The sequence below is a fragment of the Acanthopagrus latus genome, chromosome 12, assembly GCF_904848185.1.
Source record: "Acanthopagrus latus isolate v.2019 chromosome 12, fAcaLat1.1, whole genome shotgun sequence".
Classification (NCBI taxonomy): domain Eukaryota; kingdom Metazoa; phylum Chordata; class Actinopteri; order Spariformes; family Sparidae; genus Acanthopagrus; species Acanthopagrus latus.
Genome location: NC_051050.1, coordinates 19,649,966 through 19,667,898, shown reverse-complemented (window position 1 = coordinate 19,667,898; position 17,933 = coordinate 19,649,966). Strand labels below are relative to the sequence as shown.

General features: G+C 39.3%; 2 protein-coding genes and 2 long non-coding RNA genes across 12 annotated transcripts in view; 1 reads left to right on the top strand and 3 right to left on the bottom strand.

The window, feature by feature from the left end:
- The window catches only part of mapk10 (mitogen-activated protein kinase 10), a 51,706-nt gene extending 50,181 nt beyond the window's left edge, over positions 1 to 1,525 (bottom strand). Inside the window, exon 1 of one of the 2 annotated variants that reach the window (XM_037117819.1) lies at positions 1,395 to 1,525. The gene's annotated coding sequence lies outside the window, so the exon portion shown is untranslated. The remainder of the gene's footprint in view (positions 1 to 1,394) is intronic. The other variant, XM_037117823.1, reaches the window with a different exon arrangement.
- ptpn13 (protein tyrosine phosphatase non-receptor type 13) overlaps positions 1,111 to 17,933 on the top strand; it is a 50,364-nt gene continuing 33,541 nt past the window's right edge. For 3 of the 7 annotated variants that reach the window (XM_037117814.1, XM_037117812.1, XM_037117811.1), the window contains exons 1-6: positions 1,111 to 1,589; positions 8,878 to 8,997; positions 12,365 to 12,528; positions 13,985 to 14,050; positions 15,597 to 15,782; positions 16,046 to 16,133. In XM_037117814.1, the coding sequence (XP_036973709.1) occupies positions 8,883 to 8,997; positions 12,365 to 12,528; positions 13,985 to 14,050; positions 15,597 to 15,782; positions 16,046 to 16,133 (619 nt within the window). In that variant the 5' untranslated portion in view covers positions 1,111 to 1,589; positions 8,878 to 8,882. Of the gene's footprint in view, positions 1,590 to 8,877; positions 8,998 to 12,068; positions 12,262 to 12,364; positions 12,529 to 13,984; positions 14,051 to 15,596; positions 15,783 to 16,045; positions 16,134 to 17,933 lie in introns of those variants that run through there. The other 4 variants (XM_037117817.1, XM_037117813.1, XM_037117816.1 and 1 more) reach the window with 3 other exon arrangements.
- Positions 3,615 to 5,646, bottom strand: LOC119030339. 2 transcript variants are annotated; one of them, XR_005078241.1, is made up of 3 exons: positions 5,531 to 5,646; positions 4,322 to 4,442; positions 3,615 to 4,099 (listed from the first exon to the last, which is right to left on the bottom strand). It is a non-coding gene; the product is annotated as an uncharacterized LOC119030339 (long non-coding RNA). The 2 variants fall into 2 exon arrangements; XR_005078240.1 differs by lacking the exon at positions 5,531 to 5,646 and adding an exon at positions 4,588 to 4,908.
- LOC119030337 lies at positions 9,517 to 11,929 on the bottom strand. The gene is made up of 2 exons (XR_005078238.1): positions 11,439 to 11,929; positions 9,517 to 11,164 (listed from the first exon to the last, which is right to left on the bottom strand). It is a non-coding gene; the product is annotated as an uncharacterized LOC119030337 (long non-coding RNA).

Sequence of the window (17,933 nt, the reverse complement as noted above, 5' to 3'; positions counted from 1 at the left end):
CCATCATGTATATAAGCCAGCATGTAATGACGACCAACAGTCACTAGATGGCACAAGACAGAGCATAAAGAGTGGGCGGCTTTGAAGTGCATAGGAAGGAAGCACTCAGCAGTGAATTGCTTCCTGACTGCTTTAGATGACTCTCACAGAACTTTGATGTTGTGGGAAATAGTGAAGAATGGGCTAGGCTTGATTTTTTTTATTTTTTTTATTGAGTTTGTGAAATGTCACACAGGGAGACAGGACACATCATATAGCAAACTAATCCATTTAGAATATAAGTAATGATTTTAAAGGTGCTCGGTGTAGTTTTGGGGGAGAAAGAAGAGAAAGCTCTTTGTTGACTGATTGTTTTTATGTTCAAACTAAATAAACAAACTCTAATTGTTTTCATGACTGGATGAACTGAATAAGCAAACTGACTTTAAAGGACAACACAAGTTAATGTCTGATTTACTTTGTTTATATGTAGTGGACCTTGCCACCTTTTCTAGCTTCAAACAGTGTTCTGGGTACATTATGTTCCTCTGAGAACTGCTTGTTTATTTAGTTATGGAATAAGAAATACATATTTCATTGTGAATACTATCACTAATACTCATTCTGAGTTTGAATTTCTCATTCAAAACTACATTGTGAAGTCAGTTTGTTTATTCAGTCATGAAAACAAAGAGAGTTTGTTTATTCAGTTTGTTTACAACAAAGCACAATTTGCATACTGTTCTACTTTGTTTATATTTGGCAGACCCTGCCACCTTTCTAGCCTCAATCCTCTGAGAACAGATATGGAAGAAAAACAATATTTGTTTTATTACCTCACTAATACTGTAAATATTCATACTCTGAGTTTGAATTTCTCCTTCAAAACTACACAGTGCCCCTTTAAGCTACATACATGCAGTCCCATGTGAAATGCCTCATCTTCACAGTCACATTTGGTCTAATTTACACCCTTTCTCTGTAACCTCACTTCACTCAGACAATCAACTCAAACAGAATTTAAGTCCACATGAACAATAATTTTGAAATGTGTTGCCCATAAAAGCGTTGAAAAAACCTTAAATAAACCTGGGTCTGGCCGCCTCCAGGACCAGAGCCTTACTGTACATTTCACTCCCAGTTGTGTGTGTTACTATAGAGACGGTTAAATGACAGTCCCCCAGCAGGGAGAGCCAATGGACGGCCGCAGCAAGGTGTCTGGTTACTCCCAGTCAGCCCACGCTAGCTGGGCTAAAGGAGGGGTTATTCCACTTCTCAGCACTAAACGGTGACTTGGCTACGCTGCTGGAAGGGGACCTCAATGCCGTGTTAGTGGCCATGAAACACGACTTTTGAGGAAGAGATTTGTTTTTTTTGTTTGTTTTTTTTAACTGTGGTGGCGCGGAAAACGGTACCTGCAGTTGAGTGGATTTTGTAGCTGAACGTGTGGAGGAAACCTGTTGCCTGCCCGCCTGCCTCGCCGCTGATACTCTCCCGAGATGTTGCTTTGTGGATGGGATGGCCTCTGGTCCCGTTCGTGTGCGCACTCATAGCCTCGTCGGAGCACGAACATTTCCATCTCAAGTAATTGTGTAGCTCTCCCTCGACCGGTAAGCACATTACATAACTTTTAGTGTGTTGTTAGCTAACTTTGTTGTGTTGACGGTTTGGCAGCCGGGAAAACCGAGGAGTTGAGTGTGTTGTCGCGAGGCTCGAACGCCGATGCTCCTTCTATCTTAAAAAGAAAACAAAAACGTTAACTCGGACGTTAGCTAGCTTGTTTTGCGCTCAATTTGATTTATTCTTTAGCATGTTTCGAACTGAACTTTTCGCTGCTTTGAACATTAACGTGACAACAATAGCGCTCCCACCGCTGCTGTCTGACATGGGGCATCTTTGACCACACCAGTCACTGTATTTTAAGTTTGGGAGGGAGGAGACACCACTATAAAAATAACAGGGTGTCTAGCCGAGTTAGCTTTCAAGTTAACCCACCAGCACTACTTGTGTGATTTTCTTTTCTTTCTTTTTTTTTCCTTGAGGAAAATTATTTTTCGCCTGTGTCAGTGCAGGCTGAAGGTTTTATGGGGGTTGTAAGAATGCAATTTGTACCCCCTCCCCCTTCATTACCATAGAAAAGTACTAAAGTTAACTCTGAGTCAAAGGTCAACATGGAGGTTTTTGAATAATGTTATGTCATTCATGATGAAGGGTGGGAATCATCATCTGTCAATATTGGTATAACTGAAGGATCCAAAATACCCCCAAATGCTGTTGAAGTTATTTATTTCACTGCATTGTGGTGTCACTTTCACAAAAATTGGACAAAAACTGAGATGTATGAAAAAAAGAACAGTGCATACAGACCAAGTGTCTCTGTCACACACTGACTGCAACTTGTTTGTATCCACTTGCACGCTTGCGCTGATACTGTCATGTTGGTGTTGATGGCAGAACATCGTAATTAATGTTGCACCTGGACCATCATTGAAACTTACCAATGACACTTTTTGTAATGTAATAGCTTACCAATTCAGGCTGGGGGGTGATGAAGTTATCCTTTCAAACATGTGCTTAACAACAATAAAGGGTGTATTTGGACCCAAACCATGTTTTTCTAAACCTAACCAAGTACTTCTGTTACGGAAACCTAACAAGTATCTCTGTTCCCTAAACCGAACCAAGTATCTTTATTGCCTAAACCTAACCAATTTTTTTTACTTCCCTGAACCTAATCAAGTATTTTTATTGCATAATGCCCAAACCAATTATTTTTATTGCATAAACCTTGCAAAGTATATTCATCGCCTGCACATTGCCAAATTGCTATCATTTCAAACCCCAGTTCATGACTGAAAAGAAAACTTGGGGACTATGTGTGACTGAGCGAGATGAACCATCTGAAGTGGGTATGATGGAGATGGTGCGAGCATCATCATAGGGGAAAAAATGTGGAAAATAGTCAGTGGGTTGGGTTTGTGTGTGTATGTGAGTGTTGGGAAGAGTTGGGGGGGTTGGAGTGAGGTTTTGCAAAACCATGCTCTTCATGTCACGGTACTCATAGAAACCCTGTGATTAACAGAAATGGAGCGGATGAGGTCGAGACCAAAATGAGAAGTGAGGGCCGTTGGTCCAGAGCTGGGCTGATAATCATGGAATAGTCATGGCTCTTTCTTTCTCTTTCTGGCTGGTCCTGAGCTAAAAACCAAAACACAAGCATCCAGTCAGTGTGATTTTGGTTAGAGAAACCAGTCCATTACTTGAAGGTAGCAGGCGCAGTGCTACAATGCTCGATGTTAACAACCTTGTGCAAAACTTATTGCAAGATTATCTGGGAAAGCATTGTTGGCTAAGTGACTGAATTTGTAAGCAGGTCATGATTAATGAAAACCAACCATCAGGTTTTCCCTTTTATTTCGGTGAGTCATTGCCTCTGCTCCATTCCCGCTACTGTTTTCTTCACAAGACACTTTCGTCAGACACTGTTGTGAATGCAACCAGTAACTCTGTACTCACGTCACAGTTTTGCAGTTAGGAAGAAAAATGCCCAATGTAATATATCTATTTTGATGATGCATTCGTCACTTTGAGTAAAGTTTTTAAGAGAAAAAAAGTCAAAATTCTCTTGATGCTTTCTTGTTTCTTTACTCCTGTATGACAGTAAATTGAACTGGCTTTTTATGGACCAAACAACTTAATGATTAATCGAGAAAATAACCAACATATCAAAAATTAAAATAATGGTTAGTTGCAGTCTACTACTACTACTACATATTCATGAGCATTAAAGGAGAAAATTCATTAACTTTATCAGCTGCATAGCCTACAGTCTGGTTTGGTTGGCTATGCTCATTCTGAAAACATCAGTCCTTGCATCATCAGTCATATTGGTTCAAAAGATATTCTGATCCAGGCCTTCCGAGACACTGTGTGTGTTTTGAATTTGAATCGTGTGCTTGCAGGCTGCATATGATTCTGGGAATAGAGGTTCACTCAGAGTTTGTTGTTGAATTTTCCTGGCATGGATAACTTCAGGAAGATTTTCACCTCAATGTTGGCGCAGAGGACCTCTTCTCGTCGGCTTCTGTTCCAAATGCGTTTGCCAGCTGAGACCGCAGTTCTGATGTTTGGAGGATATGAACAAATTCTTTCTCATATCTTATGTTACGAGTTATGCTTTTGGAAATAGAAGTGGAATCTGGTGTTTTTATGGGTGATTGCTTCGAAAGTGCCGCTACTCCCCTTATTAAAAGATTTAGGATAAGAGAAAAGTTTGATATAATGATGTATGTGTATGTGTATCGGGATAGGTAAAGGAAACAGGGACTGATATTGATTCTACCTTTTTGGTGTGGGTTCCTCAAATGAAGTCCATTTTTTTTTCAGGGGATTGTTTTCAAATCCATTTCATGGGTTGTAGCTGTGTTGCTGACAGGAAGGTGGGAGGAAAGGAAAAGCTTCACCTAAGTGCAGAGTAAAGAGCACTATCACGTTTCCAGGATTATTTTCTTTAAAATCCTTGTGACTGTGGCCAAGACTTTCAAACACTTAGCAGCAGCAGACTAAGCCTTGTTTAGGTTTTCCTTTCTAGCTATAGTGTGGGAATACCTGGGAACAAACATCCCCACTGTTTGAAAAAGAAAAAGAGAATGAGGCGCTGAAGTGGTGAAGGCTGTCTGCTCTCGCTGTTTTGGGCCGCTGCCTCCTAAGCCCCCTCAATAATGAGCAGGACCATAGTCCAATGTGAGAGGAGCTGGCCTGTGCAGCAGCCTCAGTGCGGATAAAAAACATTCCACTGTAGGTCTCTGTTGAAATAACAAGGGCCACAAAACAATCAGTCTTCACAGCACCCGCTCTCCCCATTCTCATGGGTAATGAGCAAGATGGGTAGTAACCCACTTCGCCTCAGACTTCACGCCTCCCATTGACTAAAATGGTTAACCTGCATTCCTGCATAAACATTTAGGCCTGTGACATGCTTACTCATTAACTCTCTTCTAGAAACTCAGATTCATAGGAAGGATGTTGTTTCCCATGTTACTTTCAGAAATTAAGCCCAACACTAATGAGGCTGCTGACCCAGTTTATGCTAAGAGTTCATGGATTAGTGATATGCTCAAATTTAGTTCATAATTCCAAACTGTGCCATGGTGTTGCATTGCTTCTTTTTAAAATGTTGGGTTATATTTTGGTACATTTTGGCCATGCTATGTGGCTTCAGGGATGGTAATATATGTCTGTCACAGATTCACATATGCAACTGTAAAACCTTTTGGAGATTATGATGCAGAAAAAGATGCCGTTTCATTGCACAGATGTCATTTTGGACATTAAAGTTTATTGCTTAACTGTAAAATATCCTGCTTCTGTTACATATCTTTGTCCCACATGTTTGATAACCACATTTGAGTGAGCATTATGCTTTTCCCCAATATCTATATCGGCATTGGCCCCCAAAAATCAAGTTCGTGAAGTGCATGGCATTCCTGGAATTTAAGCCCATGTTGCTTAGAAAGATGTTTCAGCATATTGATGGTGTTTCCACCCTTACTTGAAATTATCATTCTGCAGACATAATCACTGCTGTCACTTTGCTTAGTAACTTTTCTTCCTTTCCGCTGTGACTCCTTCTTGTTGTAAGTTTCCAGATTCCAGATGGATAAGAGGAACTGATAACCAAGCACACACATGATTCAAATGGATGGGACAAATTGAACGTGGCTTTCCATTCCCATCCCTATTCAGACTGCTTAAATTCTCACCTGCCCAATTGCTGCGTCATGGTTGCCTTAAATTACAGATTTTTTTGGCACCTTTGGTCTTATTTGTTTGTATTACTTTCACTGATAATAAATTTGAAATTTAAAATTATGTTTAAATCTAAAAATCAATGGAAAACCTGGCTGGCTGGGGACACAGGTGTGGTCCATACCCAAGAGTCGAATCCACAGGTAAAACACCATTAGCAAAACCACAGCATCACATAACACAGCCAGATATAATCTGACTCACTAGGTTTGGGCATCTTTTGTCTCTATTAGCCAAATGAGTGCACCTGCCAATCTCTCAGGAACAGACACGATATCTGCAGTTTTGTGATTTGCCTTTGCTTTAAAAAAGTTAGAAAAAACCTGTTGTAAGAGATTATCTTAAGTCTTTTAAGGATAGTGGTTATATAGAAAATGAATGATCATCAAATGTGTTGGCGTGTAATTTGGTACATGTCCCAGACATGAGTGATGCTGTGTTTATCTTGCAGAGGCATTTTACCTCATTTCCAGTTTATGTGTTTTCATCTGCTTTGTTTTTGTGTTTTTGATTAAAAAAAATAAATAAATATGAAAGCTAGGATCGAGCAGGTCCAGATATACTCTGTGCTGTGTTTAATGTGGCTTTACCCAAACTTGTGGCAAAAAGTGAAAAACAGCTAAACAGAAAAAAATCACAAGATATCTCAACAGTTGAATAATTTTTTTTTTGGGTTGTTTAAATGGGCTTGTTTTCAGGGGAAAAACATTATTTATAAAAGGTTATCACTAACAGCAGGTTCCCAGCAGTATAATTAGTAACAGTCTTACTATATATCATATTATTTCACCATGAAACGACAATGTCAGGTGGATTTTAGATTTATCTGCAAAATCAAGTCTGGTTGTGCAATAAGACAGCAACAGTAAATCATCTTCTTTTGGTTTTCTGCAGATTATAGAGTACAGTAGACAGAAGACCTCAATTTGCTATGATACAACCTCTAAGGACTATCGATCACAGCTTGGATGGTCCTTTTCAGAGAACAACAGTCTTGTTGTGACGTGGTCGAAGCATGTTAACATTCCTTTTGGGGGAAGTGATAATACAGTTCAGACAGACTTGTGGCTGCTCTACTCTGCTTTTTATTATTTGCGTGGTTCTTTTTTTCTCTTTTACCCCCACTATTGTGGCACAATTACTTCTAACTGTACCATATGTCTGTAAATCCTCAGCTGTGTCTGGCAAATTGTCCTCTGAATTGCTTTATAACTCCGACATATGTCGGATATCTTTTTCTAATTTTTACCTTTCCCTATATTGTATTTCCACACACTAAAGCCTTTTTCATAGCCTCAAGAGAATCCTAGTCTTCTATTCACTGCAGATACAATATTACATGAGAATTTAGATAAAACCTTAACATTTTTAAAGCAAAATCCTTTTTTATGTATCTTAAAATCTCCTTGGCGGATTGTGAAATAGAAGTTAAACACACTGTCTCTGGACGGAGATGTTCTTAATATTCTGCTGTTGTGAAATTATGATCGCTGTGTTGGCATCCACCAGTTATGGTTGATGGTATAAAATGTAAACATGACAAAAGTATTTCAATGCTGCTCAGTTCACAGTGGCATGTCAAAACTGGAGCTTCCTGTTTTGCGCACATTTGCATCATATGATGTCATGGATTGATTGAGAGGATAAGACCTCAGCGTCAGTACAGCACACGAGTTGGGATTTTAAGGGAAACAGTGATAAACTTAACAAACGTGTTCTTTTATTCTGGGCACTAGATAGGTGACTTTCACCTGATCTGTGGTATTTGAATCCCACAGATCCCCATAACCCTTCCTCATTATGTGTCTTCCTTTGTTTTTTTTGTTTGTTTTTTGCCTTCCTGCAAATTTTGGGATTTCACTCAGTTAAGGACATCATTGAAATGAGGAAAAATTGCTGTAAAGAGTAGAACCTGAGCATTGTATTGGTTAGCCTATCACATATATATTTATGTGATGCTCGATATGCATTGTGTCTACTGTACACTGTATGAATGTTAGTTTGGACGATAGTTTATTGTTAAACATGAAATTATCCAGCTTCTATTCCACATCTTTGTCAAAGGAGTTCGATAAGCATGTTTGAAGGATCAGTGAAAGTCTTTGGAGTCTTTTATTTCCTAATATTGGTATTGCCATTGGAGTACCATTTGAGTACTCTAGTAAACAGTGTGATATGCCACCCAAGATTATATAAAACATTTTCCTATCAGCACACAATGTATATCGTTATGTAAATGTACTGTTGTGTGTCATTGGCTTGTATATAGTTACATAAACCGAAAGCTGAATTTGCAATATCTCTATCCTCTATAATCCACAAGATAATATAAACTAGTTTGCTGGAGTGTGATCCTGTTCTAGTTTTATGAGATGTAACCAGGAAATAGAAGTGTGTGTGTGTGTGTGTGTGTGTGTGTGTGTGTGTGTGTGTGTGTGTGTGTGTCATTAGTCAATTGCAGAGCAGCAAGCAACTTTTAAGACCACACCAAAAGAAATGGTGTTTTGCTTTTCTAGATTGGAGTCCTCTTAAGTTGGAAGCTGCCATCTTAACTCTGAGAGGCTGTTGGAGGCTTTGAGTAATAAACTGCTACTTTGTTGAATGTAACTTAAGTTGTGTGTGTGTCTGTGTGTGCATGCGCGCATCATGTGCTTGCGCTACCTCTTCAGTTGCAGAGGATGACAAGATAGCTTACATTTAGAAGATGTGGGTGTTTACCCCAGGGCATGAGAGAGAAACTGGTATAAATGCACCAATGCTTTGTGATGTTGGGATATTTGGGCTCATTAACTTTTACCTCAGTAGGGTGTGGATACTTACAGGATTGGACTTGTTAGGATAATAATACTATTCTGAATTAATAAGAAACACAAAATCTTGTTACCGACATCATGACTCACCTTAGAAATTGACTGAAAAGGATATATATTGCTTTGACTTGCAAAGGAGAAGCTCTGTGTATTTTCCAGCCTGATTTGACCTTGCGTCAAAGCTCCTATCTTATACAGCAACAGGAAGTAAAGCATCAATCTGGTTAAAGTTTATTTCTCTGTGTTGAAATCAGTTGTCCTCTTGTCTTTGCTTGCACAGGGAAGATGCACGTGTCTCTGGCAGAAGCCCTTGAGGTTCGGGGAGGCCCGCTCCAGGAGGAGGAGGTCTGGGCAGTGCTCAGCCAGAGTGCTGAGAGCCTCCAGGAGCTTTTTCACAAAGGTATGCACATGTGGAATTAAGTGTGCAAAGATGTTTCCAAGAAATGATCGTACAAACACACAAAACACAGTTTCTTTTACTTGCATGTCTTTCATGTCCTATTTTTGGACAGGCTACTCTCTAAATCTGTCAGCACCACTTTTTAAGGAGCTGAATGAAAATCTGGTGTCCAGATCTCCTGAGTTACAGGATCCATGTTGTATTAGAGTTGCAAAAAATAGCCGATTAATTGATTAGTCAGTTGAAAGAAAATTAGCTGCCAACTCTTTCATTAAACGATCAGTCATTTCAGTCATTCTCCAAGCAAATATGTCAAACATTTGCATGTTCCAGCTTCTATAATGTAAAGATTTCCTACTTTTCTGTCATTTATGATCGTAAAACTTTTTTCCCGATTTACATTTTATCGACAGATTTGATTTTCAAAACACACGATTAATCACTATGAAAATAATTGTTACTCACAGCCCCATGTTGTATGTTTGAAGGCAGAAATTGATAAAGGTAAGTCAGAACAAACAAGATTAAAGCTTTTAAACTGGATCATTTTGTCTCATCTAAATTACAGATTTGTTGTTCGTTACTTTGTTGCCGTTTGTTCTGTGTCATTAGAACAGCCGTTGACTGTGCAGTTTCACATGCTTTTACAGTTTTTGTGAGTCCTGTAACGTGTCTTTGATCGTCCTTGAAACCAAAGAAAGATAAGGCTGACAAATTCCAGAGTGTCTTTGTAACATAAATAAACTGGTGACTAATGGAGGTTTAGCTCTGGGGACACTGGGCCGGATGTGAGTCAACAGGTACTGCAGTGTTTGGATGGTGCCCAGTCTCAAACAAAACTGGTAAATCTGTCTGTGGTTGTCAAAGTTGTTTCATCTACACTATTTATCACTGGCCTTGTGAATTTCCATTTGTGCATTTCTTAAACCAGTTTCGTCCTCAACTTCCAGTTTTGCTGACTGGTTACATTGCAGACAATCCAGGCCTGCTTCAGGAATTTTGGCTCATCAGTGTGGCCTGAAAATATGCTTTTCATGCTGAGGTCACTTTTACCAAGATAGGCTTGTGCTCCTGTATTGAAGTAACCAAGGCTTCTAAGATAAAGTTCTGAACCTAAGAAGGACAAAATGCAAGGTTGGGTATTATAGATGATCTTGTCTGAATCTCTGAATGCTGTTGTTCTGCAGTGATGGTGTTTGTTAACACATCCTTCATTTTCTTCCAGCATGTAGTTGTGTAGCTATATTGAGTAAATAGTGGCTTCTCATGTGCAGTTTTAGACTGCAGACTGAGTAAAGCTAAAATTTGAAGAACAGATGTTGGAACCAGTTATTAGAGAGTCACTGAGCTATGTAAAGAAGTATGTTTACCACGAGAGGGGATTAATAACAGCAACCATTTAAACTTCAGATTGTCAGAAGGTTCGCTAGATATTCTGGTCAGCTATGGAAGATGACAGAAGTGGAGTTTATGCTGGTGAAAACATACAAAACACGTCTTACTGTTATGTGACATGTTTTTGCAGAAAAGAAAGTATATTTGCCACAATAAGATACTTCAAATGGAACCTATTCCCATTCCATTAAAAAATATATCTTTTCTGTGTTGGCAATTTTTCATGCAGAACAACACGATGTCTCCTACTTCACTGTAAAGTCCATTCCTGATGTATATGTGCATTGTAGGCTTAAAGTTTCCACATCATACTTATGTACACTGAATATTGGATCAAGATTGCCTTCCGAAATATTTATGATGTCACAAGTCATGCTTGTAGGGGGCCGCCTCATCAGATGAATACAGGTGAGACAGGTGAAAAAAGGCGTTCTATTGTCAAACATCTCATACATCATTCTACACAGTGAAGCTCAAACTTGTAGGAACAAGAAGAAAAACACATTTTTGAGCTGAAGGGGGGGTTCAAAAAGCATTAAAACTGGAGAAGTCAGTGTCTTCGTTTGCTGAATCAGATTTAGGAAATTTGAGATTTTAAATGTAGCTTGTTCTGTCTGAGCACAGTGAAACTGAATGTCAGGTTTCCCGATGTATGGAGGGTGCCAACTTACAGTTTACTTGGCAAGCCTTTATATGACTTGTTCCACTTTTCAGATATTGTGTGTAGACTAACAATGTCAAACACTAAACCCCCAGTGCAGTCTTTCTTCCCCTGTGTGTAAATAGTAGTGGTTAGTTACTATGTTTGTATAAGAATGATTTGTTTGAACAAGCAATGTGTGAATATTTCTGATTTGTTAGAGGGGTTCCCCCTCATGGATTTGTCTTTAAAATATTTAGGATCAAGTAGAAACCAGCATTTTCAAAATTGAGTGTTGCTCTTGATCTCTCTGCTGGCTCTGCAGAGGATATAGCCGCTTAACATCTGCCAGCCTCTTGCTCTTGGGAATTGAATGCACTGTACACTGTAATGTTTTGAAACATACTTTTTAGAGGACAAGCTCTTGGTGTAATGGTTCAGAATTATTCCCTTCCTCTAGGTCAGATAGCAGCTTATCAGACTGAAATACTACATTTTTAAAAGATAAAGAGCTTACAGTGTTACAATTTGCTGCCTTTTTGAAGTGAAAAGGGAATCAAATTGTGCGTGGTCAAGTCATGTTTTGAATATTTCTGCTTTCTATTAGGAGTTTCCATCTGGTATGGTTTCTGCTTATATCTGCAGTTTGGTGAAACTGTTGATTAGTGTGTTATCTGTTAAGAGCTTGCTCAGGCTGAGTCATGTACTTCTGCTCAGTTCTATTATCCAGAGGAAGAGTTTTATATGGGATACACCTAGTAACCCTGTCTACTTTCGAGTAAGATCTCTAATGGTCACATGAGTTTTAAACAGGAAACTTCTATTTACTTTGTAAATTCCAGCTTTTGAAAGCAGATATATGGTGCCTCAAATCCAGCTCCTCAGTTCCTCTCTGCTCCTCTCCGAGTATCAGTCAAAGAAAAGAATTTTGCAGCGCTGCTCAAACATTCCTTTGTATATTTTTAAAACGTTCTCTGACCATAGCGCTGGCTGTGGCTTTGTAGGAATAGAGAATTACGCTGTGTAGCCATTCCTTTCTGCTTCTGTGCCTCAACAGTTATTTTCCTGCAGGCTAAGAAAGCAACATGTGTTTTTGTTTACTTCAATCATCTTGAGTTTCCATAAACGCCAAAGCCTTTGCAAGAAACATCCACTGTGGTTGCATATGTGTGCAGTCACCGCATTCAAGCTGTGAAAATTTTGATGCTAGTATCGAGCTTGAAAACAAAGTACTTCACATGAACACCATTTTCGACTGGGAATTTGAATAATGGAAGTTTAAATGTGTATTTTTTATCTCCAGTGGTTTAATTTGCCGGTTTCTCTCTGCAGACCCTACAGCCATGGGCTTTATCATCTCTCCATGGTCCCTCCTGCTCATGCCCTCTGGAAACATCTCCTTCACAGACGAGTATGTCACCCAGCAGGACTTACGAGCCTTCACAGCCCCTGAAGTCCTGGATGGGGTGTCCTTGTCCGTTGCTGATGTAGAGAAGGTATAAATCTTTACTTAATGCATGTGGTCACAGAATATCACACATTGTCTGGTCCACATTCTTGAATGCTTCACTAGTGTGAGTTTTATCACTTTTTCCCAAATCTCGGTTTGATGCTTATATGCTTTCAGCATGGTGATAACTTTTAGTTTAAAGTGGAGAGGCATTTTTTGCCAAAACACGTGTAGCCATCTCCATGGCAACCAGACGCTATCCTCCAGCTGTCCACCCAGCAACAAAATGTGACAGTGTCTGACATAACAAAAAAAAGGCTTTAACAAGGTTTGGAAAATGATTTCAAGATTAAGGATATGCCTGAATAAATGAAACACCCAATTATTTTTCAGGATTTAATTTTTAAAGTGAAAATATTCCATTGCCATATTTGTTTATTTTGTCCTAGCGATTCATTTGGCATTTATTTATTTCATTTGACATGTACTACAGCCAGTCAGTTTTTGATGACAGTGGGTGAGTGTAGAAAACGTTGTTGTGTCAGGCCACTCAGGTGTTTAATAAGTAACAAACAGCCACAAATCCTGAGAATAAATATTGCTCGCTGGTAGATCGGAGATGGTCGTGTAGTTACAACACTCAGAAGTAAGGTCATGAGCAACCATATCGTCTCCTGCAAAGCACACAAAACTTCTTTTTGCATATGCAGAGAACCACACCCCCTCCACTCTGGTAGAAGAGCTAAAATCTTGCATGACTGGATTCCCGTCTCTGGCACGGCCCCACAGACCTCAACACAGTTTTGTGCTGAGTCAGTTTTCCAGTGCTGGTCCCGCCTCCCCAGCTGAGTTATTTCAGTGTAGAAAATATAATCTGTTTCTCTCATTATCAGAGACTGTGGGTAAACATACGTCAGCTGTGAGTGCCACGATTTTCCTTTCACTTTTTCAACATTCAGGGTAGTGTTGTTACTTTTAATGGGTGGCTTTTAAATTTCCACATCTTCTGAGAATGTGAGTGTGTCTTTAAGGGTGCACCAGAGCTCTGTTCCTGAAAGACCTTGAAGGCTATGTTGCATTCTTTGGCAATCCATGAATTATTCTTTCCTCTACCAAGCCCAACATTCAGGGGAAGTGATTTCTCTCCCAAGCAGTGAGAGCAGAGTAATAAGGAGAGGGAAATGGAAAAAGGTTTTTGGATTTAGTCTGAAAGCCCCGTCCTTTTCCTTTCCAAATAAGAATGAATACAACTTTTATTGCACTCCAGCAGTTATTGAGCTTTTAGTCTGTCTTTCTTTCACAGGGCTGTTTGACTTTTTTTAATAAGGTTCATTGCCTAGTTTATCTAAATGAAACCCAATCTGTAGCCTTCTATTTCCATGTGCCCACTATTGCTTTAGTCTTGTCTCATTGTTTATGGGAAATGTTTCTTTAAAGAACACGTTTGAACGAAGTGTAATGCTGCTTAAGAAGCTCAATTGATGTTTTTTTTTCATTCACAGATGCACATGTACTCCTTAGGGATGACCCTGTTCTGGGGAGCAGACTATGAGATCCCCCAAAGTCAGGTAAATCATTACTAAGGATACTTCCTTTCAAATGACAGAAAGAGTTATGAAAAGGGAATATATTCACACTTATTTAATTTGATGAATGTGTTTGCATTTATCTTTCCGAAAACGCCACATTTGATGTCTCATATAGTGCAGAACCAACTGGACAGACATAAGGAAATAAGATGTTGACTTTCAGTATTAATGATTATTAAAGATGTCTTATTGCAGATCGATGTGCATGTTATTTGACTGAAGACAAGAGAGTTCATTTAAAGGTCAACATTTAAACGTGCTTATAGGTAGCCCAAATGCTTGATAACCACACTGAAAACACACATTATCTTCTTAAGTGGAATCTGACGATCTCATCTGAATATCTCATCGGGATAAGAAAAGGTTCATGCTTAAATGCACGTGGAATGTGTTCTGAATCTGCCATTGAGATGTTCTGACTCATAAAGTGTTCCTATCTCAGCAAGAGTCAGCCAGGTGTAAAACACAATCCACGCCCACATTTATGAGAAAGTACCGCCCATCCATTCTGCATCACTGAAAGGCCCCATTCCCTTCTTATCATGTCCTTTTCCTCATCCTTGACGGAAGTGTTGTTTCTGATAGATTCAAATAAAGCGTCACAAAAGATGTGAAGTGTCCACACTGGCACTTAAGCTCCCTTCAGCCACTGTGCCATGTTTGTAGCTAATGTTTTCTTTACATGTCGTGTCCAGAAATGGCATACATGTGAAGAGAATACAGATAATCTAATAACAGTGTTTGCTGTGACACATATTTATTCACTGCACTCTGCAAAGGAAACCAATGTAGCATGATAATAAATTGCAAAGCAAAATCAAATTTAAAAAATTGTGATGTCAAACCCAGAATGCAAGTATACTGAATACCAAGTTTTACAAGCTTTTGTTTATACATGGACAAAGCATGAAACATGGAGACTTAGCTGAACTTCTCATAATATGATATAAAATATTTTAGTATTTTAGTTAACCCACTTACACCATACATATGTATAAGACAAAACCAAGATATTGACGATAACACTTCCCCTCCATCCCAATCACATCCACCCAGATTATTTATAACAACACTTTACAGCCCAGTCAGTGCTCATAAAACAAAACAAAGTCCCATGCAAGTTTAAAGATCTCCCAAATATATGTAGTGGAAAGTTAGTCAAGGTATTTCTGACTGCCTGTGGTACGTGATTAAAGAAAGAATTCCAGTATTTGACTAAATTCCCTTTAAACACTTCTCAGGACTGCAGATAGCCTTTCTCACGGAAGAAACACAAGTATTTAACATATTAACTGTAGGGGGCTCAGACTCAGTCCAATTGAAGGATATACATTTCCTAGCAAGTAAGAAAAGTAAAATTTAATCTTAGTTTAGACTTTGTAAAGTAGGTGAGGTGTTTGTGCCATGCTGGCAAGGCTTAGCTCTGTTTCTTTATCTAAACACAGTGGAGGTCACCATAACATCTTGTTCAGAGATACCAGTAAAACATCATGTTTGAACTGTTTTCTTTCTGTTTTATTTGCAGCCTATGAAGTTGGGGGAACACCTGAACAGCCTGCTTCTCAACATGTGTGATGATATTACATTGAGTCGAATGTCGTTGCGCACGGTGCTGGACATCTGCAGCAAACACATCAGAAATTCCACTTGTGACCCTCCCTTCTCCTATATCAGAAAACTGGTCCGGTTGGTGCTGGGCAGCCTTTCCCAGGTTCGCAGTTTTTGTTTTTGTTATTAAGTGGGTCAGATATAACATTCCTGTGTTTTTTCCTATATTTTAATTTTGGCTACTCACCAGAAAGCCCTCAAGCTTTTATCCTAAAACTTGTATCTGCGCTGTCAATAGGTTTGTTGAAATACACCACAAATAATGCTGACAGAATATGATGTCAGGATGGATGACTCAGAAGGAATGACCCTTTAACTTCTGTCCCCTGCTTTGTTTTTCTTTCACTCTCACTGTCTTTCTCTCAGCTGGATGGTCTGCTGACTGATAGAGAGTCTCTTCCAGAGCGAAGTAAGGAGATTCGGGAGAGGTTGAGGGGCAAAGGATTGCCCTCAGGTAAGATGAGTGGCACCGACACACACATTAAACACAGGGCAATCAGAGCTGAATTTGCTTGTTGTGTTGTCAAAGGAACATTTGAGAGGAGTAGAAAGTGTTGTTTATTTAGGCAGTGATTCCAATTTCTTGCCTGCCAACAGTTCATGATAAAGGGGCCTGGTTCCTATTAATCTTCAGTAACACTTAATGTTTTTGTGATGTTTGATGGAATGTGGACACGTCACTACATTAGAAGGCTCTGTAGAGAAAATATGACTTGAACAGTTCTTAAAGATCAAGAGAGTATATTGTCTGTTCTGAGGTTATGTTGGACCTAATGGTTGGTCGTTGTTTGCATTATTTAGAGAGATGCAGATGTAGATGCCTGCGCTGGTTGTCAAGCTATTCGTCACTTACATCCTCACTTTCTGAGTTTGTGGGAAAGAATCGAAAGTAGACGAGGAACAACATGCTGCAACCTCGAATGGGGTTTAATTCAGGAAAATATGACCAAATCTCCCCAGTGGTTTCTGAGAGAACTCCGGCAATTCTCCAGGCCATGGAAAGGAGAGCAGAGCAAAAACATGGCTTCCCGTCCCCATTATGTAAGCACGGCATGGCATTGATTACAGATGCATATTTTGGAGTCACCAGTGAAGCTGCCTGTCTGCTGTTTGTATCAGAGCTTTGTTTCCCCACTTGAGCACCAGCCAGCCCTAGGGAAAGTACATGCAAAGAGTATTACTCAGTTCTTAAGAGCCTTTCTTCTCAAGAAGCTGCTCTCTCCCTTCTGTATGCCAGTGGTTCCAAGGTCTAATTGCTGTGAGGGGAACTCAGTCATTGTCTCCTTTTTATGTTTGATATTTTAGGCTGGCATTTTTTCATTGCTATAGTCTGTATGACGGCTACATTACAGGATTATTTACTGAAAAAGTTGCCAACAATTGACTTCTTTGAAAAATGAGACATCCTGTTCAGAAAAGGTTTTTATTTTTTGCTCGATCTCGTCCGGTGCTTCCCTGAGTTCCTGGAAGTCCGCCTGTCTGTCTTTGATCTGTTTCCCTGTTAAGACCAAGCATATGCTTTATAGATTAAACCACCACATGCAGCGTTTTTACAGGACTTATCGTCTCCTCCTGCTCTCTCATTTCTGCGTCTCCTCCGCTTGTTTTTGCTCCCGCTCATGCACTTTTTTGCATGTCTATCTATCTGTTTCTCTCTAAAACAAGAGCTGTCATTGGCAGTTTATGTACAGCATGTCTGGAAAGTCCAACTTGAAATTTATGAACAGTCAAAGAAGGCAACATTCATTATTCCGTTTCAAGAGAAAGACGGTGACAGACGAGGCTTGAGAAGTTGTTTGTTATCATGGTACATTATGTTCTGGTGTTTGTTTTTAAATAATGGAAAAAAATTGTCTTCTGAGCTAAAACAGACTGTCTGCAGAAATTATTGCTGCCCCTTAAGGTCAAGAGCAGACATGCCATGTTTCTTAATTTGCTTTTCTGTGTACTGTTGTTGGTTTGCTTTACAAATGAATTACTCTATTTACCATTAATGTGTGCTGTTTTCCTCCCCCAAGCGCTATAACACAAATTTGCTATTGCTTCTACAAATTCTGAATAAATGCCATTCAATCCAACAAATAACCATGCTAAATTCAGTTGTGGCCTGATGAAAGATATTGAAATTAGAATTTATAGTGAATTTATCCATCCAGCCTTCATAAACAAGCAGCTGTGTCCCTACACTAGGTTGTTATTAGTTATTATGTAAGCAGGAATGTCAGTCATAATTTATTGCACTATACATCTCTTA